This window comes from Sparus aurata, chromosome 6 (assembly GCF_900880675.1).
Source record: "Sparus aurata chromosome 6, fSpaAur1.1, whole genome shotgun sequence".
Lineage (NCBI taxonomy): Eukaryota > Metazoa > Chordata > Actinopteri > Spariformes > Sparidae > Sparus > Sparus aurata.
In genome coordinates, this window is record NC_044192.1 from 18,436,655 (window position 1) to 18,462,054 (window position 25,400).

The 25,400-nt window shown below is 41.0% G+C and overlaps 2 protein-coding genes across 3 annotated transcripts in view; both read left to right on the plus strand.

Moving 5' to 3' along the window:
* The first annotated feature begins 391 nt into the window (after nt 1-391).
* ptgis (prostaglandin I2 (prostacyclin) synthase) lies at nt 392-8,219 on the plus strand. The gene is made up of 10 exons (XM_030418949.1): nt 392-517; nt 1,105-1,228; nt 1,610-1,785; nt 1,890-2,036; nt 2,149-2,261; nt 2,697-2,878; nt 5,354-5,516; nt 5,822-6,003; nt 6,452-6,603; nt 7,912-8,219. Exons 1-10 carry the CDS (start codon nt 447-449, stop codon nt 8,069-8,071), a joined length of 1,470 nt encoding a protein of 489 aa, XP_030274809.1. The 5' UTR covers nt 392-446; the 3' UTR covers nt 8,072-8,219.
* Nucleotides 8,220-10,484: 2,265 nt separating this feature from the next.
* kcnb1 (potassium voltage-gated channel, Shab-related subfamily, member 1) overlaps nt 10,485-25,400 on the plus strand; it is a 45,802-nt gene continuing 30,886 nt past the window's right edge. Inside the window, exons 1-2 of one of the 2 annotated variants that reach the window (XM_030421051.1) lie at nt 10,485-10,756; nt 17,346-18,009. In XM_030421051.1, the coding sequence (XP_030276911.1) occupies nt 17,392-18,009 (618 nt within the window). In that variant the 5' untranslated portion in view covers nt 10,485-10,756; nt 17,346-17,391. Of the gene's footprint in view, nt 10,757-10,829; nt 11,058-17,345; nt 18,010-25,400 lie in introns of those variants that run through there. The other variant, XM_030421049.1, reaches the window with a different exon arrangement.

Here is a 25,400-nt window from a genome sequence, read left to right on the forward strand (position 1 = left end):
GCCCTGACAATCGCCCCTTTACCGATTGAAACATGAGTGTCTCTACCTTGATGATGTCACTGCTTTGAAATGTTGTGCCATGTGGCTTTTCCATGAACCATATGAGGTGTATGAGAAAGACTTTTTTTATGTAGGCTGTGTACCACTGTCATAAATGTGTTACTACATGTGAACTTGGCTCTAAATATAATAGATAAGTGGTGTTTTCATGTTTTGAATAATTGCAGATTGTGTGAGAGACTCGGGATGTGGAGGTTTTTATGCGGTCTCACTCTGTCTAGTGTACAGTATTGTGTAACACTTTGTGTCGCAAGCCACGCCTTTTGACCACCCCTGCTAGCAAATAGTAGTTACAGCTGAGCCTGGCTCAAAGATATAAGAGAGTTGCCAGCAGCTATGGAGTAAATTATCTGCAGGACGGGACAAGTATCAGACTTGACGGAAACATGTTATGGACAATATTCTTATTATTTAACGGACTGCTGTTACTGGTGTTTCTCTACTCCACTCGCACAAGGTAAAGCCATTCATTTATGTTGATATTTGCTTGCTTGGTAGTCGGTCAGTTTTGGACCGGCCAGTGCTATAAATCATTGTTACAAATTAACTTGTATTATCTAGTATTATCACTTTTGTATTTTTGTCAATTTTATTGTCAATTCTGCTGTATGTACAGGACATACAGAGGATTGAAATGTCATGACCTCAGACCCATGGTGTGAAAGGAAAAGACAAAAGAATATATAAAATAGTATTAAATGTAAAGAAAACAGAAAACAAGGCACAGGCAAGAACTTTAATATATATACAACAAAGATACATATGGATAGAACATTTTTAATTACATTTAGATTGTTTCTTTTATTTTAATGTGTTCAAATCAATGGTTTATTTGTACAACATACAAGAAAAAGCTCAACTCACTGGCTCGTACTGTGGCCTACATGCAGAACTTTTTAACCACACGATAAAAAGCTCTTGTGACATAACTTCACGCTAACTCTAAAACCTGTTGGTTGAGATTCGCGGGGGTGAAAAGTTACATAAAGCAACTGTATCACATTGTTGTAATTGTTTAAATGAGTGTTCCTTGTGCATGAACAGACAGAAAAATGAGCCACCTCTGGACAAAGGCTTCCTGCCGTGGCTGGGGCATGCTCTTGAGTTTGGTAAAGACGCCGCAAAGTTTTTGGCCCGGATGAAAGAAAAGCATGGGGATATCTTCACAGTAAGTTCCAGTAAAGCCTGTTTGATGTAGAGTTTTAGTCATTGAAGAACATTTGACTGTCAAATAGAGTAAAAGTCACCATATACTATAGTTTGAAGGGTCAAAGATGTTTTTGCATACAGGAGTCTGCAGGGAGTCTGTCACTGATCTGATATTGTAATCTATGATCTGAAATGTAAAATACATCACGATGCGTTGGCGGCAAGTTCATTAGTCTCCCATAATGCTTTTAATCTACATATATTTAAGATTAATACTACAGAAGCCACTGCAATCCATAAAACATATCTTTAAATTAAAAGCCAAAAACTTGGACTGTTTTTTAAGAGTGGCACTTGAAAAACAATGCATAGTTGATTAACTAAAATGATGTCCTCCCAGGTCCGTGTTGCTGGTCGTTACGTGACTGTGCTGTTGGAAGCCAACTCTTTCGACGCCGTGCTGAGTGACACTGTCTTCTTGGATTTCACCCGCAGCAAAAACCAGCTCCTGAAAAGAATCTTCAGTCTACAGCTGCCAAGCATCAAACCTGCAGCAGAGAGGAAATGGATGGAACAGTAATGACACATCTTGTAAAAACACAGACTTTCTGGTTCACCGCTTTAAATGAGTGTTGTATGTCTCAATATCTGTTTTTCTTGTTCCTTTTTTTTTCCCTCAGGCATTTTCAAGGTCTCTGTCTCTCCAGGCTCAACAGCTCCATGACAGCTCACCTTCAGCACCTGCTGCTGAGTGACCACAAAGGCTGCAGCCCTTCAGAGTGGAGACAGGATGGACTCTTCAGCCTTTGTTACAGCCTTCTTTTCAGGTATCATACAGCACCTTAAGCACAGGAAAATTACTAAAAATATAATTATGTCAGTCGTCATACTACCAAGAGTGACCGACAGGAATATTTCTAACTTTATTGCTGTGCTCAGGGCTGGGTATCTAACATTGTTTGAGAGGGGAGACAACACTGCGGCAGTCTACACAGAGTTTCGCAAGTTTGACAGTCTTCTTACCAAACTGGCCCGCGGCACAATCAGACGAGGTAAGCTGCACGAAGAGTGATTTAAAGTAAGAATGAAACCCCAATCCAGAATAGCTGGAATGCTCCGTAAAATGTAAATAAAAACAAAATGTCTGTGCAAACCAACTGGTTCCCGAGCTGATGTAGTGATATCCACAAAGAGCCTTTGAAGGATGTCCTTTCCACCCAGTCATGATACTATCACTGTTACCGACTGACCTGTTTCCATGTAAAATGATCCAAACAGGATTTTTTTTGTGTTTTTTTGTGTGTGTTTGTGTGTGTGTGTGTAGCAGTCTTTTTACAAATTATCCCCTATCCTAATCTGTTTGAAACATGTTGCTGGCGTCAAATTAAGAATAATCTGGATCACGGAATTGCTGTTGTATCTGACTCTATGTTAACTGTATACAGCAAAGCAATTTATGTATCAACTTGACGTTGGATCTCTCATAGGGGAAAGTAAAATAGCCATCTTATCCCGGGAGCGGCTGTGGGAGCTGCTGTCCCCAGACAGGCTGAGCGGAGGGTCAGAGTCCCAGTCATGGCAGCAGAGCTACCACCGCCTCCTGCAGGAGGAGGGAGTCGATGAAGAGATGCAAAAAAGAGCGCTCCTCTTGCAGCTGTGGACCACACAGGTGAGAGCTGGTTTAATATTATTTCTCACGACACACACCCACACATTCACACACACCACAAACAGGCACAATGCCACAAGTTGATACCAGAGCAAGCAGACCTTCCACACCCTGGCTGCATGCGTGAATTCCTCGCCAAGATGCTCAGCCTGACAACAATGCACGAGTGTGAGGCAGTGGATTCCTCTTTGCCAGTTCACTCACCGCTACCTGCCTGGACTTGTATGTCAGAGGGGCACATTGCCAGTTCTGATCATGTGAGCCAGTTTCTGTGACATCTTTTTTTGGTTTGAGGTGAAGTAATGCGAAAGCAGTGAGTAAGAGAAGAGTGTTAGTCAGCTAAAGTTGTTTCCTCTTTTTGTGACTTTCAGGAACACATACGTGGGAATTGTTTTGTCAGTCAGGTTTTCCACTGCTGACTACAGCGCAGCTCTACTGGAAATGTTGTTTAACCTGTGTGCATGGACACAGAGGTTGCTCAAAAACGATATATTAAACTTGAGTTCACTTTGGATTAATCCTTACCTCTCAACCTCACCTATGAATAAAACCTTCCTTTCAAATCTTATTTGTTTATTTCGGTTCAAATATTGACAAAGGTGTGAGCACAGAAATGTTCCCCGACCTCACTTGTACAGACACGTTCAGATCAACATGGTGCCATTCCACTGTGCAGCCAGGTGGGGGAGAAAGCAAGCTGTTTCATAGTCTTTTAATGTCTGCTCTCATATGCTGCATTCTAGCTGTAATACCTCCAGCCTGCTGTTAACCTGCCAGTATCACTGGACCAGCGATTGTTCACCCAGTAGCACCAGTGTACAGTATTTTAGAGAGGAGCAACCTTTGCCAGGCCACCCACTGCAGGCTCTTTTTTTGAGATGCTCTGCTAGTTTTTTGAAAGGCCGCTCTTCTTCTCCTGCATGTTTGTGCTTTATCACGTCTGCTGGGATATCAGAGCAACACGGTCTCAGTCTGGGAGGGAAAATGGAGCACCACTGCAGAGAATAGAGGGATTAGATGTGAGAGTAGTGAGATGTGCCACAGCGAATTTGGCTTATATATGTGTTAAGGCAGGCTGAGACTATTTTAAATGCTAGGATTTCACTGGAGCCACCTACCACTTCATCATGGGTCCATCTGCACAGGCTGGCTGTTGCTGTTTCCCCTCCATTTGCAAACAAATCAAAGTTATTGACCGGAACATATATAGACTGAGTGTTTAGTGAGTCTTGCAATCCTGGATTTTCCCAGAATGCAGCTGCCAGTGAGTCAAATCATTTTCTAAGGGAATATTCTAGCATTGGATCACATACTTAGTCCAGGCAATTTAAGAGTTAGATGAGAAGATTGAACCCCCATCATTTCTCATTTTGAAGTTGGTACTTTATTTTCAAAAACATTACATTATGTTGCATGTAATAAAAAAAACATGCCAAAAACATGTGTGGAGCTTTTGTGAACCTCGCCGACTGTCTGTGGCTCCCAGAGACTTTAACCGGCTGCGAGAGGGAACAGACTTAATAAAAAAACTTTTCGTTTCCTACCGTCAACCAAACATTTCTTACCATCCACCAAGCATTTCATTTTGTCTGCCATTTTTCTGCATATATGACCTCAAAGATGGCTCATTGGGTACCAAAATGTTCACAGACTTTCAGAGTTGTTGTTGAGGAGGCATTCGCAAGAATTTTTTTCACAGTCGGGAACTCGTTATTCTTATTATTCCTCACTGTTTTCTCTCTAATTGTTTTATAGAAGTGGTGCACGGGGTACACTGTTGGTCTCAGTTTTGGTTTAGTACAACGAGTGACTGCAGCACTGCAGATTTTGTTATTTGGTCATGATTAAAAGGCTAGTTCTTTGCACTGGGCCTTGTTTCTGTGTTTTTTTGTCTTGTTATCTAGATTATAACATTCAATTTCACATTTGTCTTGCTTTGCTGTGAATGTACGCACTGTGGTGACCCTCCACTCCCAAAAGAAACAATGTTCCAACACCACATGAATGCACTAAAATTCTCAGCATATTTCTCAAAATGCCAAACTATTCCTCCAGAAAGCTCAGGTGATCTAAAGGTCTAAGCGGGCAGGAAAGACATTGTGATGCACCTTTAGTCACTTTTGAGCATTTGCCCTTGCTGTCAATAGAGATCTGACCTGAGATGTGCAGAAATAAGAAGAACAGCTCCCTTAACCCATAGCAATTACTGTGTGACAGGCTCAGGTGTCTCTCCCAGACCGGCTGACAGCAGTCTCGACAAAGCACGGTCTGATTCACTGACTCCTCATATCAGTCATATTCAGATAGCAGCATTATAGAGAGCTGAGGAAACATCAGTTGAGATAATAATACGTTTTTTCTATATTTTATATGCGCTGTATGTCCATAAATACTAAATATTTCTACTTATATTTTTTTTGACAAGAAGCTTGTGTTTTCTAATACATGCTATGTTTTGTGTTTTGTGTCTTTCAGTGTAATGCTGGACCTGCTGCCTTTTGGCTCCTTGGCTTCGTGCTCACTCACCCTGAGGCCATGGAGGCTCTTAAATCAGAGATCAGAGGTCTTCCTCTCCAGGCCATTTCCCTACAGCATCCCCACATCAACCCAGTGGAAGTCCACTGCACACCTGTGTTTGGTGTGTAACAGCTGCTAGCGGCCTCTTTACTTATTCACTTGAGCTCCTCCACCTCTGGGTCTAGTCACTCCAGCGAAATGGAAACAAAAGCTCATTTGAATTGTTGGCAATAACAAGATAAAAAAAATGACAGTGACAATAAAAGTTAGACCCTTGATTCAATTAAATAATGATTGCCTTTTCCATAAAATACATTTCGCGCAAATGTTTGTGCCTCTCCAAATTACGCCCGAGGGCACCGCTGACTTAACTCGTGCTGACACCCCTCTGACATCATCTACTCTCCTGTCCTTTCCATTCTGCAGATAGCGTTCTGAGTGAGACCCTACGGCTCACCGCTGCCGTAATTATCAGCAGAGAGGTTTTGCAGGACAAAATCCTGCGCATGGCCAGTGGACGGGAGTATCTCCTCAGACGTGGGGACAAAGTGTGTTTGTTCCCCTTCCTCAGCCCTCAAATGGACCCGGAGATATACCAAGAACCACAGGTACAATTATGTGCAAATACACACCGCGACCAAAGCATCAACAGTGCAGACGTGAAAATCCAACGGTGTTGGGAATGGAGCCTCCACCATGAAGTTACATATATTTGCATACCTTCATTTTTCAGTTATGTTATTGTGCACAAAGCAGTCTTGAGGAGGCCGGATTAAGCAGTGTGATGAGAATCACTGATAGACTCCATCCTTTGGGATAAGCTGCTAAATGCCTACAAATTTAACATCTAGCTGACTAGCAAGAGCTCAAGATCAATTCCCAGTGTTCATTCTGTTTGCTTGTCTTCAATGGTCGGAGGTGATAATTGCATATTATTTTTAACAGAGGATACGGAGCAAGAAACACGTGAACAGACCAATTTGCATGATATTATAAAACAAATGTTTAACATACGCCTTCATGTTTTTTTTTTTCTCTCATGTCACTTCTTAACAGGATTTCAAGTATGATCGCTTCTTAAATGATGATATGACAGTGAAGGATAAATTCTACAAGGATGGGAAGAGGCTGAGGTATCACACCCTGCCCTGGGGCGCAGGCAGAAACATGTGCGTCGGGAAAGAGTTTGCTGTTACAGCCATTAAACAGTGAGTTTCAAGACCCACAGATTTTTCTTTTAGATTTATCTTTTTACAGTTTTTCTTTCACAAATTTAAGAATGATACATGCATGATCAAAGCATTTCCTCCAATTTCATACCAATTACCAGACCAGTGAAATCCATCTCCACATGTAATTCCCCCCATCTGTCATTTCAGAGCTGCTTTCATGTCTGCTATCGTCATTAGCAACAAGCTGTTATAAAGTAATTGCTTATACTCTGAAATGAACCGTATGAAAAAAGGTTAAGTGCACTGGAGGACATTCAGTTGGGAGAGCGTCTTTGTCAGACGTCATATCCAGTTACAAAGATTAAAGGTTAGTCCTTGTAATCTACAACAAACAAAACGGAGGAGCAGGTTAGTTAACCCTTTAAGGCCAGACGCGACATGAGCGTGTTTTGGATGATGTGTTCACTTTAGAGACACGTGACTGAAGAAATGCAATAAATGAGGCTAAGGCAATCAATTCCAATGAAAATGAGATGGTTTTATTTCAAGTATTCAAACGATGCTTTATGGTTTAGAATGCATATTTAACGGGATCCAGAGTCCTTAATGCATTGAAGGGGACAGTTCACCCCAAAATCAAAGATACATATCATCTGTGTTTGCCAATTTTTGGATACATCATCCGTAGAAATGACTTCCTTCTCTCAAATTACACGTTTTTAGATGGCATTTAGCTTCTGGCACTTTAACTGTACTATACTGGACACGCCAAATGATAGTTGAGTCGATTTCCTTTCCACTGAACTACACCTGCCACCCATATCACTGCATAGAAGGAAGTGTGCAAGATAGCTAACGTTACAGCTCGAACAAAGGGAACATTGAAAAGATTTACATTCCTTTGCTGTCGCTGGCGCGATTCTTTCATCCGTGAGTACATGTATGCCTCCTCTTGCGTGGAAATATAGTATTGCTCAACATCTTTTGGTACATTGAGCACCACAAGCCAGGTGTCATCCATTTCTATTAAATTTGAGAGAAGACATCTCAACGGCTGATATCTCCAAAACACAGGAGCTCACATTAAAACAATCTAGATGGATAGATTGCACTAAAGGTAGGACGAGTGTGCATTTTTGATTTGGGGGTGAACAGTCCCTTTAATGTTGTTGCATAGACTAGGAAGGCTGTTGTTGTTTTCAGGCATTCATTTTAGACTGTTCGTTTTACATGATGTGATTTCCTTTCTTTAGCTGGATGTGTGGAATCTTATAAGTCTTGTCTAATAAGTCCTGTTCATCAGCGTTGCCTGTTTCTAAGCTGCTCTTTCTCTCGTGTCCATAGATTTGTGTTCCTGCTTTTGACCCACCTCGATCTGGAGATGTGCGACCCAGAGGCCAAACTGCCGCCAGTCAATCCCAGTCGCTACGGCTTCGGGATGCTCCAGCCCGACGGAGATCTGCAGGTCAGATACAGACTGAAGAGGACGCATCCTGAAATGTGACTTGACAATATGATTAACTGTAAATATTGTTGATTGATCAACCTTTTTTTGTTATATGCACTATTTATTTTAATCATATTTACAATCATTTATTTTTCATATTTAAATTTGTTTGTTAATATATTCAATTAAAAGAAAAAAAAACAGAGTACACCTGACTGGTTGTAGTTCTTAACACTTCTTAACACTCAGAAACGCTTAATGTTTCTTCTCTTGGATGTTTGACCTTCACTGTGCAGAATGATGTATGTGCTGAGTTTTACACTGGAAGGCCTTTTTCAAGTGCTGAAGGTTTCTCTGCGCTCACCTTAAATGCCTCAACGCCTGGTTTGTAAACTCACAGAACTTTTACACGAAAACCTCGGGGACATAAAAACTAAGAATGTAAAGTGAGACATCTCGTGTCCAATAGCTGTATTCATAGATCATGGATTGTTCTACACAGTAGGAATAGACCTAATTCAGAGGGGGGTTTTTTTGTGGAACATTTTCATCAGAGATTATAGAAATGAATGTGACCTTTTTGCAAAACACTGAATATGAAATAGTAATAATAATCATGTTGGACAAGTTTTTGCGTCTTAACTGTAAATTGAAGGGAAGGATATTCGTTGATCCAGGTTCTGCACAATTGTATGTACTTGTTCTTTGCTTCGTTTAACTTCTGCTCCACCATCTCACATGTGCACTCTTTGCTGCACTACATTGATTTAACAGCTGCTACTTTTCTGATAAAGATTTTCATTTTGATACAATGCATCGTTTCCAACCTTTTGAGCTGTCTTACAAAATTAAATTGCACATGTGGTTTCATTTAAATAACTGTCTGCGACTCAGAGAGGTCAAATTGTCCAATATTTCACACACACAATTTCACAATAATGAAAGCTGCTCTGTGTAACAATTCTCTGCTAACAGAGAGCAACAGTAGCTAAAGTTAGTTTAGAAATAGGGTCCGCTAACAAACATCGGCGACCGGCTTCCAGCACAACACAGAAGTTCCACAGCGCTCCTTTAACAGTGTTGCAGCTTCTTTCCCCCCTTCTCTACGACCCCATTAATCATTTCACTCCCCCAGATGCTCCTTGTGCTTTGATGCATCACCAGCCTAATAACGTATGATAATATATCATTCACAGGGGCATTCGAACAAGTTTTAGATTTGATACTTCTGGTACATTTGATGCTAATACTGCTCAACTTCCGCTTGAGTACGATTTCGAATGCAGGACTTGCAATGGAGTATTCTAAATTAATGTCTTGTGAGGGATCTGGAAAGTAAGAGGAGGGTAAACCCACTTAGGCTCATAAAATAATGAAGCAGTGAAACTGACTAAGTCCACTGGTGGACTCGGGATGTTTGGGGGCAGGGGCAAAAGAAAAACAAGGGGGCACCAACTCGCAGAATGTCGTGATACATTTAAAGTGAACTGGAAGGGTAGGATAAGGGTAACTTATGCCAACTTTACACCAAAATTGCCAGGTCTACACGATTTTTCATAAATGTGGGTACACCTGCTTAAAATCATGTATTGACCCCATTCCAACCTCCCGTGGGTAAGGCCGCCTGTCTGAGATTTTTTATCTGAAGCGTTTTTTTCTCACATCTGGAATGTGCGAGAAACCGTTGTAACTGAAGAGAAAAACAACAAAAGCGCCATTGTGAAAGAGGCGTCTGTGTGACAATGGATAAATTCTTTCGAGTGTCATAACCCCCGCAAAAATGACTCGTTTCACAATCATAACTTGAGCCACTGCGTCCAATAACATTTGGAAAGTCTAGAGGAGCCACACGATTAAATTACTATATCCTCTTTCAGGCTGACCGGGCATTCAACCAGAAGTTATCCAGCTCAGTCTGCGATCCGGATAGGTTTCACAACTGGGAAGTCAAGCTTTTTTATTTTTTGGCTTCAAAACACCACTGAGCAGCTTTTTATAGGAATGAACGGGGCTCGGCCTCCAACACCGTGTCCTTGAAGAGACTGCACCCCAAATTTGTTCCTTATTTACGCACCACCAATGGATGTTGGAAACCGTCAACACTTTGTGTGGCAGAATTTAGCAAGTTCTTCCAAATCTTATGTTTACATTAAATATCAAAGAGTTTACACATCCAAAATGCACACAAAAGCCTGATCTTAGCGGATTTACCTGGGATTTTAGACCAGTTTTCTCCATCGGAAGGCTTTTTTCATGTTTTATCAACGTTACACAGATGCCCTCTAACACACCCTTCCAGTTCATTTTAAATGTATCACAACGTAATGCGCATCGGTGTCCCTCCGCAGACATCCGGTGCCCCTCCGCAGACATCCGGTGCCCCTTTTTCATTTTTCCGCCCCTAACACTCACACACCCTGAGTCCGGCACTGCTGAAGTCCTATGCTGAAGTTTTGTCTCCCCCCCCCCCTTTTGATCGGGCACTATCGTTTATAGGCTCTGTGCCTTCAGATCATTTCAACCGAGATCGTACACACTGTCATTACATCACGTCCTCGAGCGACAGCACAGCCTGTAAACACCGCGTCTGATCCCGCAGCGCCACAAGGCGCGTCGAGCACGGCGGCGCTGAAAGAGTTAACGAGATGTGGAAGAGGGAGCTGCCATGGATCCACCTTCGGAAAGATGCGACCGGCGCCTCCTCCTCCTCCTCCTCCTCACACAGCTGACTGGGAGACACAGGTAGTCTGTCTGTCCGAAGGGGCTTCTCGGTGTTACTTGTTGATCTCCGGGCGAAACAGCGGCGCGATATGCGGAGCGGGGAGCCGGCGGGGAGGCGGTAGATCGTGCTGAGGGGGGGTCTCTCTGCCATGTCGGAGGCAGAGGAGGGGGACATGGATTGGGTCAGACCCTGGCAATAGTAAAACCACTAACGACGCCTCCTTTTCTTTTTTCCTTCTTCATGTTTTTTTTTTCTTTTTTTTTTTTTTTTTTAAGGATTGATCGTCCACAGAACTGCTTTGGATGACAACAACTCACTACGGTATTATATATGTATTTATATATTTCTTGAAAAAAAAAAAAAAAAAAAAAGCTTATGTCCATGTTTGGGTTGTGAATCATATGTATCCCGTGAAAATCATAATAGAGTATTTGTGGCATGGCAGGACTACTCTGCCTTCAAACTGCACCAATATGGAGCAGGGAAGGGGAACAGGGAGATGCTTGGATGGATGGATGGATGGATGGATGGAGGGACGGAGGGACGGAGGGATGGATGGAGGATCTGCTTTCACAACATTGCAGTTGTAGCTGATAAAACACCACACTGGGCTCTCATCCTCAATTCAGCTGCGCACACAGGAGGAGACGCGGGGACTTGACGGTGTTTGTTTTAACGGTGCGTTTAAATGCCGAATTGTTCCATCGAATAATTACAACAGGAGGGTGGAGGCTCCCTTCACATTAACAATTCTTTTCACCGCCTGTTACTGCGTTGTCTAAAAAAGCCGACATAACCACATCCCCGTCCTGTGTTCGTGTGTCTTATCGCTGCGTGTGTTGCCGTAAGGCTTTTAAGCCTAATTGTGTTCGCGAAGTGTCAGAAACTTTGTGTGGCAGTGATCACATCTGCAGGCCTGATGCGCTGCCGGGCGTCCGGGGGAAACCAACAAAAACAACGAGGTGCATGTCAGATGCACCTGCTTGTGGCACTGTGTTCCCCCGTAAATGGACCCAAAAGATGCGGGGTGTAGACAGTAGACTTGCCCCCCTCACCCAGCAGGAGCTTCCTGGTGTTTCAGCACCATTGGAGTGGACAGCGCGCACTTTGTGCCACACTCATCCTCACGGTGGTGTCCTGCGTCCCCACCCACAGCTCTGCATGGGCGTCACATGAGCAGCAGCAGCAGCAGCAGCGATCAGCCAGACAAAACCAAAGTACTACAGCCAAACCAAGAAACCGACACATCCAATTGGAGGAGCAGCAGCCGACTTGTTTTTCCTCCCTCTGACCTGTGTGCAGCCATGTGAGACATCCAGGGGAAGAGTTGTATGTGCTTCATATGTCATATATGCGCAACAGTGACGGGTCAGTTCAGTTCTTCAGTCTCAGGCTCCCTCCAGAAATGCCCCAACAATCAGATGTTTCTGAATATTTACAATAATAATGAGGTAATAATACAAACTCAGGAATAGTTATCTTTTCCATAACTGAATGAACAAGATGTTCTCAGAGGAAAATAAGGTTCCCAGAACACTGTGTGAAGCTAGAGAGGTGGCAGGGTCTGCCACATATAAACAAAGTAGAACAGTATGAAACTGTGTTGTCCTTTAAGGTAAGTTTATTTATATCGGTTTATTCACTCAGTAACGCAACAAGAGTTGTATTATTTAGTTTATTTAGGCATTAAAAAAAATAATCAATGAAGATATTTTTTCTTCTCATTAAAATGTCTCTCCAAAAATAACACAGCGCACCTTTAATCAGTAGTAAATTTATGATCAGGTAAACTATAACTAACCTTATAAACTGTTTATTTGGCCATCCATATAATGTTTTTTTAAAGTATTTAATGACCATTTACAAGGTTTTAAAAACATCAGTTGCAATTTAACCATTATAAATTGCCTGATAAATGGGTTACAAAGCAGTTAGTTGTTTGTTAAAGGTGCAGTATGTAAGAATTCCCATTTAAAACATTTTTTGAAATTATCAACAGAATGAGTAGAAATGACAGTTTTCACATTGTGTCAAAGATGCGTTGGGTTGCAGAGATATCGATTGATGTTAGCATGCTAACATGCTAGCCCCTAGCCACTGTTCCTCAAGAGATGATAAAGTAACAGTGCCGAGACTTCCCTGGTTCCCCGAGCTCACAGTTTGGTCAGAGTCAGTAAACGGGATCGCTCGCTGGCTGCGCAGTTAGCTGAGCTTACTGGCTACAAGCAGCTACAGTTAGCAGCAGTTAGCAGGTATGTCATAAAAAATGTTACCCAAGGTTTCCAGTTGGTTAAAGTATGAGGCTACAGTAAGCCTGTGTAACTTGGCTGCATAAAAACTACAAGGGCTCAAACCAAATGTTTTGTCATGGCTTCAATTTCACACTGGTGTGCCTTGTTCCAGTGTGATACTATTATTTATCATGGCAAATGAATGTTGTACTTTTGTGATTTCTTTGCTTATCTAAATTCAACTTGTCTGATATTCAGGCATGATTAATATGTGAAATCCCAAAAATTCTGATTTTGTGGTGCCACACGTCTCAACAGTTGCCACAGCTAATGTGTTTCAACCTCAACCAGAGACTATATGGTGAGGACTTACTTTGACATACTGAAATAATCGAGAGCCATTAACGAGAGAACACTGTACTGTTTAACACTGTGGTAAAGTACAGTAATGATAAAATGAATAACCTTTTATGGACGGGGAAGAACGGGATTTAATGGAAGCAAGACTTTGCCAGTTCACTCCTAGATATATATATATACTGTGGTGGATAAGCAGCTTGTAGAAAAACAGACATACATATGTATATGTACTGTGACGTACGCAGGTATAAAGGGTACTAGTAAATATATATGCATACATGGAAATGTAAACAGGTATTAACCAGCAAGTAACGTCTGTATCATCATGGTGCCAATTAAAGTAAATACTGTTTCTAATTATTACAGTCATTTATTAACAATAATGATATTATGTTAGTCATCACAGAGGAGCTTTCTCCAACGAATGGTTGGTTTTAAAGTTTAGCTGGGAAGTGGTATTCAACAAAGAGTCCTTCCAGTAGATGACAGAACGAGATGACTGTAGCTATTAGTCATGATTCCAGAGTATTCTTCTTGTTAACCCTAAATAGAAATGTAGGATTCTGCAGACTGTTATTAGGTATGAGTCACATCTGAGGGGTTTGTTGATTGTTGATTGAGGACATAGTTTAAAAAGAATCCAGAGAAGATAACACAATAGATGATGTGATAACAGCTACCGTTCACTGAGAAGCCAGAGATAATAATTGAATTTGTCCGTCCTACATGTCTCTGCCCAGGAGCCCTTTAAGCGGGTGATGTTCAGTGCCGGTGCAAGGTTTCAGTCTGAGGAGGTTTTGCAGTAGTTTTGAGGAAAAGTTGAGGGACTTCATATACAGTAAAGTTTCTCTGATGTGAGTACCAGATGATCACAATCTAATATTAAGTCAGGACTCCATTTATTCCCCCCCCCCCCGTTAACTCCTTATACTGCATGCAAGAATCATCTCATGTAACCCCGTCTGAGGGTAGATTCATTGTTGAGTCATCAAGAATTTAAAACAGAATTAATAGAGGATAATAACAAAGATAATGATGATTATGTAATGTTTGTCCTTGTTATTTATCTGTGTCTCATACCAGTGATGTTCTGTTCTCATCTGCTTGGTAGTAATCAAGTTACATTTCAACATGTTATCTTTTTTTAACTCCTAATAGCTGTGAGTCGTTTGAAGAATACCAATCTGAAGGTAGTGTTGATTCTGGATTTTAAAGAAAATCCAGGAGTAAGATGACACAATGAGATAACAGTAATCAACAGTGCAATATCCTGAAATAATAACACAGGTACATTTGTTTTTTTTGTTTTTTTAAAGAACTCACATCTCATTTACTGATGAGCAAGAAAATCATTTAGAAAAGAACTTGTGTCAAGAACAGAAAGGAGATGCTGCTGCAAATGTGGCCATAAAATAACAACAACTAAATATCTTGAAATGATACTTTACTACTCAAAGGTTTTATAGATAACATTAAGTCAGTAAAATGTCTCCCCGCTTCTACATTTGCATTACCAGGGGCGTCGCGTGCAAATTATCCAGGGCTTCAGCCCCGCAGACAGTGTTGCCTCAGTTACCTTGAAAAAGTGATCTGATTACTGATTACTTGTTTTTACTTTATTAGTTACATTCAGCAGCTGCCGACAACACCCCCGCTGACAACCGGTTTTGCCAATACTCACTTTATTGGAAGTATTTTTTTAACAGTAGCGCCAAGCACGGCATTGATAGTTGGAGGGATCTTGTTTATTATGGCACGAAATGAGGGCGAGTCAGTGGTGTTTAAGCACAGCATTTGCTCTACAACATACCACCTGACCAACTTCTTCAACTCTCCCCCATTTACTTGTTCTGTATCGAAGTCCAGCTTTTGTTGTTTGGGTGGTGGGGGACCTCCTGCAGAAGTCGAGGCCGAGGCTTTGCTCGCAGCTCTCTGCTTAACACCACCTGGTGGAACTTGCTCTGTAAATTAACTGTGCTCTGCTGCAAATGTTTCTTCAAATTTGACCTCGTGTTTTTGAAGCTTGATAGTACTTTGAGTGTACAGCGAACCTTAATATTCTCATCTTTAGCTGACACAAACTCAAAATCATGACTGTATTTCCAGCAAAAAAACGTGCATTTCTCTCCTCCCTCCATTATTGTTTGTGTTTGTGTTGCTGTGTGGTGAAATTTTGAAAATTGGGCTGTTAAAGATGCAATTTCAACGTAGTTTGAGGAGGAAAGGAAGGCCAATCATCGTGGTCCTCATTGTCATATTTCAATCACAAATAAAGCTAATTTTCCCTCACTATAGGCCTACTGAGTAATGTTTATGTTAAAGATTTTATAGCCCGTAATAAGACCTGTGCTGTGTGCATAGGCTATTAGAGCAGGTAGAACATTCCCTATTATAATTTCTTCGCTTCATTGTCTATCTGCTTCAGGCCTATAGCAGGCTTTGTAGGGTATTAAGTGAAAAAACTTGTCATTTAGGGGGGAGATGATGTCTCTCTCTCCACATCTTCTTGCTCTGTTTCCAAAGAACCTCCATATATCCAAAATAACTAATGGATAACTGCAATGGTACTAAACAGTGGGCTAATAGATGGGCTCTGGTAATATCAGTGATGCATAGAGGGGGAAAGAATAACACTGATGTTGAATTTGCAACAAATTATTCTGATTCTGCCGATATATGGGCATATGCCATGAGGAAAGCCAAGTTAGCTTCTGTGCAATTTGCATTTGTGGCTTCTGGCCATTTGATATGCAACCACATAAAAACCTCTGGGGCTATTTTCATCAGTAGGCAATTATATTAGATTTTTTTTTTTTTCAAGGCACAGAGATCCAGGGCTAGTTCGAAAACATCCGGGGCTATAGCCCCGAACGCCCAGGTCTAACGACGCACTGCTGTTGTTTGGATCGTTGCTAACGTTATCTAGCAAGCATTAGCTAGCGTTGCTCAAGCTAGCTAGCTAACAAAAGGGCAGTACAGTATGTTGGGTGGTAGAAATCAGTAATTCTTCTGTTTTTGTTTTTTTTGCCACAAACTGGCCACTACCAAGACTCTTGACGCTGACAAAAAATGCTTGTTAGAAGCTAGAACCAACTGGTCATCATTTTGGAGCCGGCAAAAAATGTATTGATTCACAATCCAAGTAATGTTTTTTAAGGTAAAGACACTTTTATTCTGCGCCTTTCTACAAGCTCTGTAGATGTATTATTACTTCTATCACTACGTTACAAATGTATCCATGTTACATTATGTTCAAGACTTCACTACATTCGTACATATAATAAAACTCACCACTGACTTCTGGTGTATCACATGACATGAACAGCTGCCTGCGTATTGAAAGTCCTGCGTTTGTTTAAACTGAACATCCATCCGCGACCTCCTCATTATTCAGACTTTTCACTCTTTACTTCCGCCTTTGCAGGTGTAATAATTACCACAGCCACTAGGGCTCGCTGCTTAACACCAAACTTAAACATAGGTCACAATAAGATGCTGTCATTTTCCACCTATATGGTTAATTTTCTGGTGAGGACGGACTTAAATTTCATATCATATATATAAGTAGGGACTTGCATGACAAATCAAGTAGGGCCAGGATTGAAACACGTGGTTTCCGAACTTTTTGGTTTGTGACTTTTAATCACAGATTATGTCCGTTGTGTGAACAGGAGCTGTGAGCAGTTCCGCTTAAGATAAGTTGGTTCTTTCACTCAAAGGCCAGTGGAGGCAAAATCATCCAATATGTTGAAATTAAAAGAAAAAATTTAATGTAACAAAACGTTTTTTTTTTTATTTTCTTCCTAAATCATCTCATAACCTGTCAGATTTATCTCATGTACCTTTGACTTCTGATCCCCAGGTGAGGAACAACTGCTCTAAATCCCCCTTGGAGGCCAGGCCTTAAGCTTGTATCACTATATTAGTTCTGAGTCTGATGACTGACGTGTGGACCTTGACATTTGGAGCTAACAAGACAATACTAATGATTTCAATCTTTTTGTCTTTAATCCCTTAGATACAATATGAAAGAAAACTGGACCAAGTGTAGCTCATAGCCCCAGATGTTTGCCTCATTCATCGAACCACGTACCATTGAAGTCATCATGGAGAAATCCCTGACAGAGTTAAACAAGGCCGGCTCTCACTCAACATCATCGCTGCCGCCTGAACCGGTGGACATCATGCGCAGCAAGACATGTTTCCGCAGAGTCAGGCTGAATGTCGGGGGTCTCCCACATGAAGTCTTGTGGCGAACGTTAGATAGGCTACCACGAACACGTTTGGGAAAGTTAAGAGATTGCAACACCCATGAATCTCTGATGGAAGTGTGCGACGACTACAACCTCGAGGAGAATGAGTACTTTTTCGACCGACATCCGGGGGCGTTCACGTCAATTTTGAACTTCTACCGCACTGGCAAGCTGCACATGATGGAAGAAATGTGCGCTCTGTCCTTCAGTCAGGAACTCGACTACTGGGGCATCGATGAGATCTACCTGGAGTCGTGTTGCCAGGCGAGGTACCACCAGAAGAAGGAGCAAATGAACGAGGAGCTCAAAAGGGAGGCCGACAATATGAAAGACAGAGAGGGTGAAGAATTTGACAACACTTGCTGTACTGAAAAACGAAAGAAGCTTTGGGACCTCCTGGAGAAGCCAAGCTCATCTGTTGCAGCAAAGGTAATTGTCATTGGATACTGGGTGTAAGAGACGAGTGTGTAATTGGATTGCCATGAAATTGTGTACAGAAAAATGCGAAGCCCTCAAATTTCCACTAGCACCATCTTGAGGTTGACATCTGTAATTTAGACTCTAAGACTGTTAGACTGAGAGGTCTACGCAATTTTTTTTTTTTTTTTAGGATGGTTATGTAACATTCAATTATAGCACACCATATAAAAACCCATCCTATCCCAACCCCTAACCCTAACCTTCTTGGGTTTGACATCAGCATTTGTCCACAATGACGAGATGAGATAATGTGAGTTTCCTTCAACATCCTAGAGGAAAAGATACTTGTCTTGACATCTATTGGATGGATCCTTATAAAGATTTGGTACCGACGTGTACCGCCGATGAATCACTGCAACCACATTGATCCCGTAACGTTTCTTCCAGCACAATCCTCAGGTCAACCCCTAAATCAGCCCAGTACTTTATGACCAAACACCAGCAAAACTCCCATCACTTCAACTCAGAGCAGAAATGTGCCTGACGTCATTGTCAAACTGTCCCTGGCTCATCCTAAAATAAGTAAACCTTGAACTGACCATCACCCAGTCGAAGCTCCCGGACCAGCTAGTGCTACTCCCTGTGATTTCTCCTCTTTCTGAGGGTGTCATTTATTTGTGTCCAGCGTACTTTTTGGGAACAGCTTCTCACCATCAATCTGAGCCAGAGCAGGGGCCCCTTCACCTGTCCATCTTTTATGCAGATGTTTATATACAAGGTGATCAACTTTCTAGTTTCTAGTCTAGTAACTTCTAGTTAGCCAAAATGAAAGGTACAGCTTTTCAGCTGATTGATTCGGTAGTTGCCTAGCAACAACAATGTCGACAGACAAATGCACTGTACTGCACTTTTTTTTTTTTTAGAAACTGTATGAGCTTCACCCAAAAAGGCAATGCGGTGCACCTCACTCTTTGCACTCTGCAAAACATGCCCTGTCTGACTGGACGCCCAGGTCTTGTTTTATAGTGTCATGCTGGTACATGATGTCTTCTTTCTCCCGATTCAAGGGCTGTGACTTTGGATGTTTGTTGCATTTTCAAATGAACGTAAACATGTGATTGAATCATTACGTGAATGGTTGAATAGAGGCATGAAAATGTCAGCCTTCACATGACTGTGCACTGCTAAGTGTGACTGTGTGAGTAAAAAGGGCAACCAAAAATAGATAATTACCATCGCTTACAAAGGAATACACAGGGAGAAATGCACATTAGACTTTTCAGAGCTACTAGCACATTTTAAAGTCATTTGCAGTTGCACAAAACAGATGAATCAGGACGCCTCCGTGTTGCGCTTTGGTATTCATTTACTGTATGTTTTGATTGTCCCGAAGTTGGACCATGAAGTGAAGAAAGGAAATTACAGAAAAAGCCAGTGGATGTGATTTATCAGTGTGGTATGTGTGAACCATTATCTGTCATTACGGTCTTTCAAGAACTAGGAAAAAAATACGTCTTAACAGTCAAATATGTTTGGTGACAGTGAAAGCCGCTTTCAGGGTGTATCGCTATTAGCCATCTTTAAAACATGACACAAGGTTCATTGTCTGTATCTGCCGTAGCGCTCGTTATGCCAGACTTGTAAGAAAAAGTCCATGGCTGTATTCTTAACTCACATTTGAAAAAATATCTTTCTCCACTGTAGAACCATCATATACACAGAAAAATTGCTTCAACCACGTAAATGTACAAAATGTATATCATACAGATATGAACTCATGCATGCATCACACTTGGTCTGAGCTCATGTACTGGTCAAGCATTAATAAATCATTGCAGTATCACTCAGTTGCCCTGGTTTGCAGCGTGAAAATGCCTTTGACTGGTGAAGAGATTTCTTTTGATTGTCCATTTGCATTCTGTTGTTGTGCGTTTCACATAAACCCACGCTGCATCATACCAAGCCAATTGGATTTTCTGCAGGAGGCTCAAGTATTGAATTATATCTTCGTGCATAAACAACAAGTCAGAAGTGATTTAGGATTGTTGGAATCATATGGATTAATCAGTGCTAGGGAGGAGCGTTTTGATCAATAGAGCAGAGTTGTGACATGTAGGCTAATTAGCGCACATGTTTTAATTAACAACTAGAGCAAGAGAGAGAAATGCCAGAAAAGATTAGCTGGTAACTGGAGAGTTCAGTTAGCAGTTAATTTTATTTGTGTGTATTTTATGTTAAAGGACAAGTTTGCCCAAATTCAGTCATTATCTTCTCACCCTCATGCTGATGGAAAATCGGGTGAAGTTTCATACTCCATAAAACATTTCTGGAGCTTCACATCAAAACAGTGTTTCAGTATTCTCCTAAATAACTGAATTAGATGGGGACTTGTGTTAAAATTGTATTTTTTTAAATCAGCTATAAATCGGCCTTTTTGATGTAATCCAAGTCCCAAGCAGTTACGATTTTGAAAAGATTTTATTTACACCTATTTTGAAGCCAAAATCTGCTGAGCTAAAATCATTAAAAGCGTGCATCCTGTTTGAAGCTGGTGCACAAGCTCGTCCATGCATCTAGAGTGCAGATAAAGACTTTTCAAATCAATATGTGTTCGTTGGGCTTCAAAAGACTTGGTTTAAGCCCAGCAAGATGTAGCAGCAGTTCTTTTTAACATCTTAAAAACAAATCTATTACAGTTGTTTAGGGGAATATGCTGCAATGGTGTTTTGGTGTGAACCTTCAGAAATGTTTTGTGGACTTTACCTGGCTTTTTATAAGCATGACGTTCGATGAGTCGATGACTGATTGTTTTTTTGTAATTTTGGGGTGAACCTATCCTTAAATTTGTATGTTTCACATTTTTCATATCAACATTTCTACAATATGCATCATTTACGTTCAGATTACATGCATGTGAGCTGAATTTCATGTCAGCTGCAGGAGGCAGGTGTGGATTTAGTGACAACCAGGCAAGACAGCTGTCAAGCAAGAGACGGTGAGAGGTGTTTCAACGTATGTAAGCACAAATCCACTGGGTATCTATAACCAGATGTTGGGACATTTTGTAGCAGAAAACTGGGTACATTTAACAACACGGTGGAACACCTTTCAACAGTGTTTGTAGCAGCTGTACCAAGTTAGCCAAAAGATGATCTTTTCCTAACCCAACCCACACTAAACTAGACCATAACGCAGAATAACAGAACATTTTAAATAGAACATAAAGAAATGTATATCGAAAGTCAACATATGTATGGTTTGCAGAGACATATATTGCCAACATTTGTTGTGGTGATTGGGTTGTTTTACTAGTGAAGAATTTATGAAAAAGAAAGGTGACAGTACAGCAGCTGCTAGAATTAAGCACCCCTGTGGTTGTGTGTTAATGTTACTCACTGTTTGGCTGAATGAGCACGTAACCCTGTGTTTTTCGTAACATCCATGTGTTGAAAGCATACAAGACCCATTATTTTTTTACTTCTCTGAGGTCCACGCCTGAGAGCGCTGGCTTCTGCACATCGACAGAGCCGGCCCGACGGCAAAAGCCACACCTGCAACTGCAACCAGGGACACCACAGCGGTGTTAAACATGAGCAGCCTTTGATCACACTCGTCTAGATTGAACTGAAGTGATCAAAGAGGATGCTGTCTCTCTCAAATGCCTTGTTTGGGAAATGTTAAGGAAATGGAAATAAAACCATTTGCAGTTTGTGCTGGCTGACGCTTTGCGATGAGGATTTGTGAGAACTGTCAGCGCAGCCCCACAAACAGACTGCGATGAGTGCTGTGAGTCTGTCAGTGGAATATCTCCTTCATAGGAATCAAAGAGATGTAAAATCAATTTTTATTGCGTTAGAGCTAAGGAAGTGCTGTAGCCTACAAAGAGGAGATGACCACTCTGAGTCGACCATTATGGCACCCTGATATCTGCAATTTATCAAAATATCACTGGAGAGCAGATCTGAAGCGCTTAACCAAGATGGGTGCTCTTCGATTTGAATAATGACACAGCAAAGTGTATATAGATATTGTTTCCTACAGATCTGTAGCTCTCTAGTGGCTGCAGTGATTACCATTTTTTTTAAAAAAGGAAATGCACTCATCATCTCTTGGTTTGGCATCATTATAAGCCTATAGCGGACGATGGCGTGCCAGAAAAAAAAGAGCGACCTTGACACAGCAAGACGCGGAGTTTATCATTTCCTAATTAGCTTAAAAGGGCAATGAGAAACCACAGACCAAACTACTAAAAGCACAGAGGGCTTGTCGAGCGGTCGAGCTATCGACCACATACTGTTCCAGCTTTACCTCATCAGCTGTGCTCTCCTATCCAGGGTCAGGGATGGTAATGTATGTGTAATGGCCCATAAACAGATGGTGAATGGTCGAGATTGAGCACAAAATAAATGGTTACCAAGCAACAAAAGTATAATTTTACCATCACTGAAGGAGTGGATACAGAACATTAGAGTAGGTCTATTTGTGTTTCTGTGTGTGTGTGTGTGTGTGTGTGTGTGTGTGTGTGTGTGTGTGTGTCATCGCACTTCTGCTCAGCTCCTGTATTTTAATGTCTGTACAGTGCAACACAAGGAAGAGAGTAGTAGCTGCAATATTTGTCAAGATGTTCGGGGGAAAAATCCAGTGTTGCTGTGTGTGTTCTTTTCTGCCCTGACGTCCTTCCTGTCTTTCTTTTGCCTTCACTGGCTCACATCTCTGCTTCCTTCCTCCCCATCTTCAGGCTCCTACACCATACCTCCGACTAAATGTCAGGGAAATGTCACATTAATTATTCTCCAGGAGACTCTGGGCCCAATTTGAAGCTTCCCTCTCTCTGTTTACATTCTTTGTACGACGCAGCATTGTCTGCCTCTCGCTCAAAATCTGATTTGAGTCACCATGAAAAAAGATTGCGTCTGACTGCCGGCTAAGTTGCACCAAGAAAATCCTTTTCCACCTGCAGGAGCATTTATGCAATTTCATCTTAGATTTCAGTTGTGTCTGCCATTAATAACAGCAAATAATATCAGAACTATTCTTTCACTTACCAACAAAGCACTCATTTTAATAGTAGTGATGTTGATATCTCTATTCATAACTATGATACTACAGATTTGCAATCGTCAATGAAATTCATTTTGAATTTTACTCAACTTTAGGAGCAATTTTCTAAACATTCACTGGATATCCATTGCTGCAAGACTGAGATACACCAGGCCCAACTGTAAAAAATCACATTGGAGACAGTTTTCACAAACATTTTTAAGATTCTGTTTGATGATCAGCTGAAAAATGGAATCCATGGGTTTGGCTTCAACCATTTCACAGAGTAAAACAAAAATCGAACATGAATGTTGCTGTCATTTTTGCCCTGCATACTTGAAAAATTGAGAATTGCCGATTCCTGCTCTGTCAGGGGGTATTGTGCATCAGATGGCAGGCAACACATTTCAATTATTCCCCTCTCATGTCACACTTAAGATGACATATCAATGTGGTCTGGCTGTGCTCCCACTTATAAATCAGTCTGCAGCAGAATTCCAACACATGAAGCAATGAGACTAGAATCAATCACTATTTCTGACAGCAGAGAAGCCAAAGGGATGATGATGTATAGGAAGTCATATAAAAACAAGACCAGAATGCTGTGTCCCAATTCAGGGGCACGATCATCCAGAGTCTGCGTTTCTAGACTGAATAATTCATGAAGTCCCATTTATTTCTTTTGCACAAATTTTGCACAGCTCCCATAAAGTCATTCAGGCGATCCTCAACAACTTTTTCTGCTGTCTGGAAGGTTAGACACCCTCGTCTGGGGAAGAGTCACAGGTTCAGTCTGGCTTTTGCATTCTTGTGAAGATCTAGCCCTGAGCTGTTTGAAGCTTTGAGTCTGGTGTGACAGCTTGCCATAACACTGAGATAGTGTTTGTCACCAATGACCCTCTTATGAACTTTTTACAACATCAGAACTTTCTCTGTTGGAATAACAGACTTCTGTCATGGTGTTCCCCAGGGGTCCATTCTTGGCACACTGTTTTTTCAGTTTACATGCTTTTCCTCTGTCAGGTTATACAAAGATATGATGATAACAGACAGTTGTTTGTTATTTGTTTCAGCAATTCTAGCAGTCCAACTAGATCAAGTTCTTTCTGCCTCAATGACATCAATCAGGCAAAAGTTAAAAAATGTGATGATGACGCTTGTTGATGACAAATTTGAATTCCTATGAAATTGACCAGTCATTTCCACCAGTCATTTCAACTGCAAGATCAGCTGCCTATTTTTGCCTATTTTGTTATTCTTTCATTTTTGATGCAGGTGAATATCTTATGTCCCCCCCCCCCCCCCCGGCGTTTTATATAAAGTTAGATATGAATAGATATGAACATCACATATTTAAATATAAAGTATATAGTGTATTCTTAATCTTGAAACAAAGTCCTCATAACAGTTGCAGGGCACGCGGATAATTCAACCCCTTTGTCATATTTGTTGTTACTATCCAACATTGAAGTTAGAGGAGCTTGTGCTTGGGTAGCTTTGCTGACGTTGCTATCCGTTCCGTCTGATCGTGAACATCTACAGCATGTGAAAAGCACCTAACAATGTCCAGTCGCAGACATTACGAGCCCAACTTTGTATAGAATTAGACAGAAACTAGAAATAATGTTAATTATTGGACAATTATGAAAAGAAAGTGTTATGCTAAGTAAACTAATAAAACATAACAAGCTGGATTTTAAATCAAATTAGACAGAAAATAAGAGTAAACAAACAACTACAAAATAAAGCAAAAAACATTTTTATTTCGTACCCGTTAGACCCTCTTTTACTTTCTAAGAGATTAATTAGTGACAATTTACAATAAGACTATACTGCAAAATAAAGCAGAAACTATTACCATATAGTTTTTGTCTAATTTGAAATAAAATTAGGCTTGTTACATTTTACTGGTTTACTTAGGATATATATATATATATATTTTTTTAATATTCTGACATAAAACATATTATTTATAGTCTTTGCCTGATTTGACAAAAATCATGGCTTTTTATGTGTTATTAGTTTATTTAGGCCGTAAATTTATTTTTTCAACTGTCTAAAAAGACCATAATATTTCTAGTTTTTGCTAGAAATATACACCTGCTTCACATTGGTGTATATGTCAACCACTATAAGTGAACAGAGACGACATATATCTGGCACACAACCAAAGTTTTTTGGGCCGTTCTGTCACCTCTGTAAGTCGTGCACAGTTGATTTCACCTGTCTGATCCACTGTCCAATGTTTAAATCACAGCATCACGGATGCTCATGTTAAATATAAACCAATGTGGTTTTGGTCTTGTTGACCACATCTGCTCGAGTGTTTTCAGTGAGTCTCACTCAGTCAGTCAGTGGCG

Coding starts and splice junctions, on each gene's coding strand:
- ptgis (XM_030418949.1), top strand. CDS start 447: ATGTTATGGACAATATTCTTATTATTTAACGGACTGCTGTTACTGGTG. Junction 5,517..5,821: donor CCACTGCACACCTGTGTTTG/GTGTGTAACAGC, acceptor TCCATTCTGCAG/ATAGCGTTCTGAGTGAGACC. Junction 6,604..7,911: donor GCTGTTACAGCCATTAAACA/GTGAGTTTCAAG, acceptor TCGTGTCCATAG/ATTTGTGTTCCTGCTTTTGA.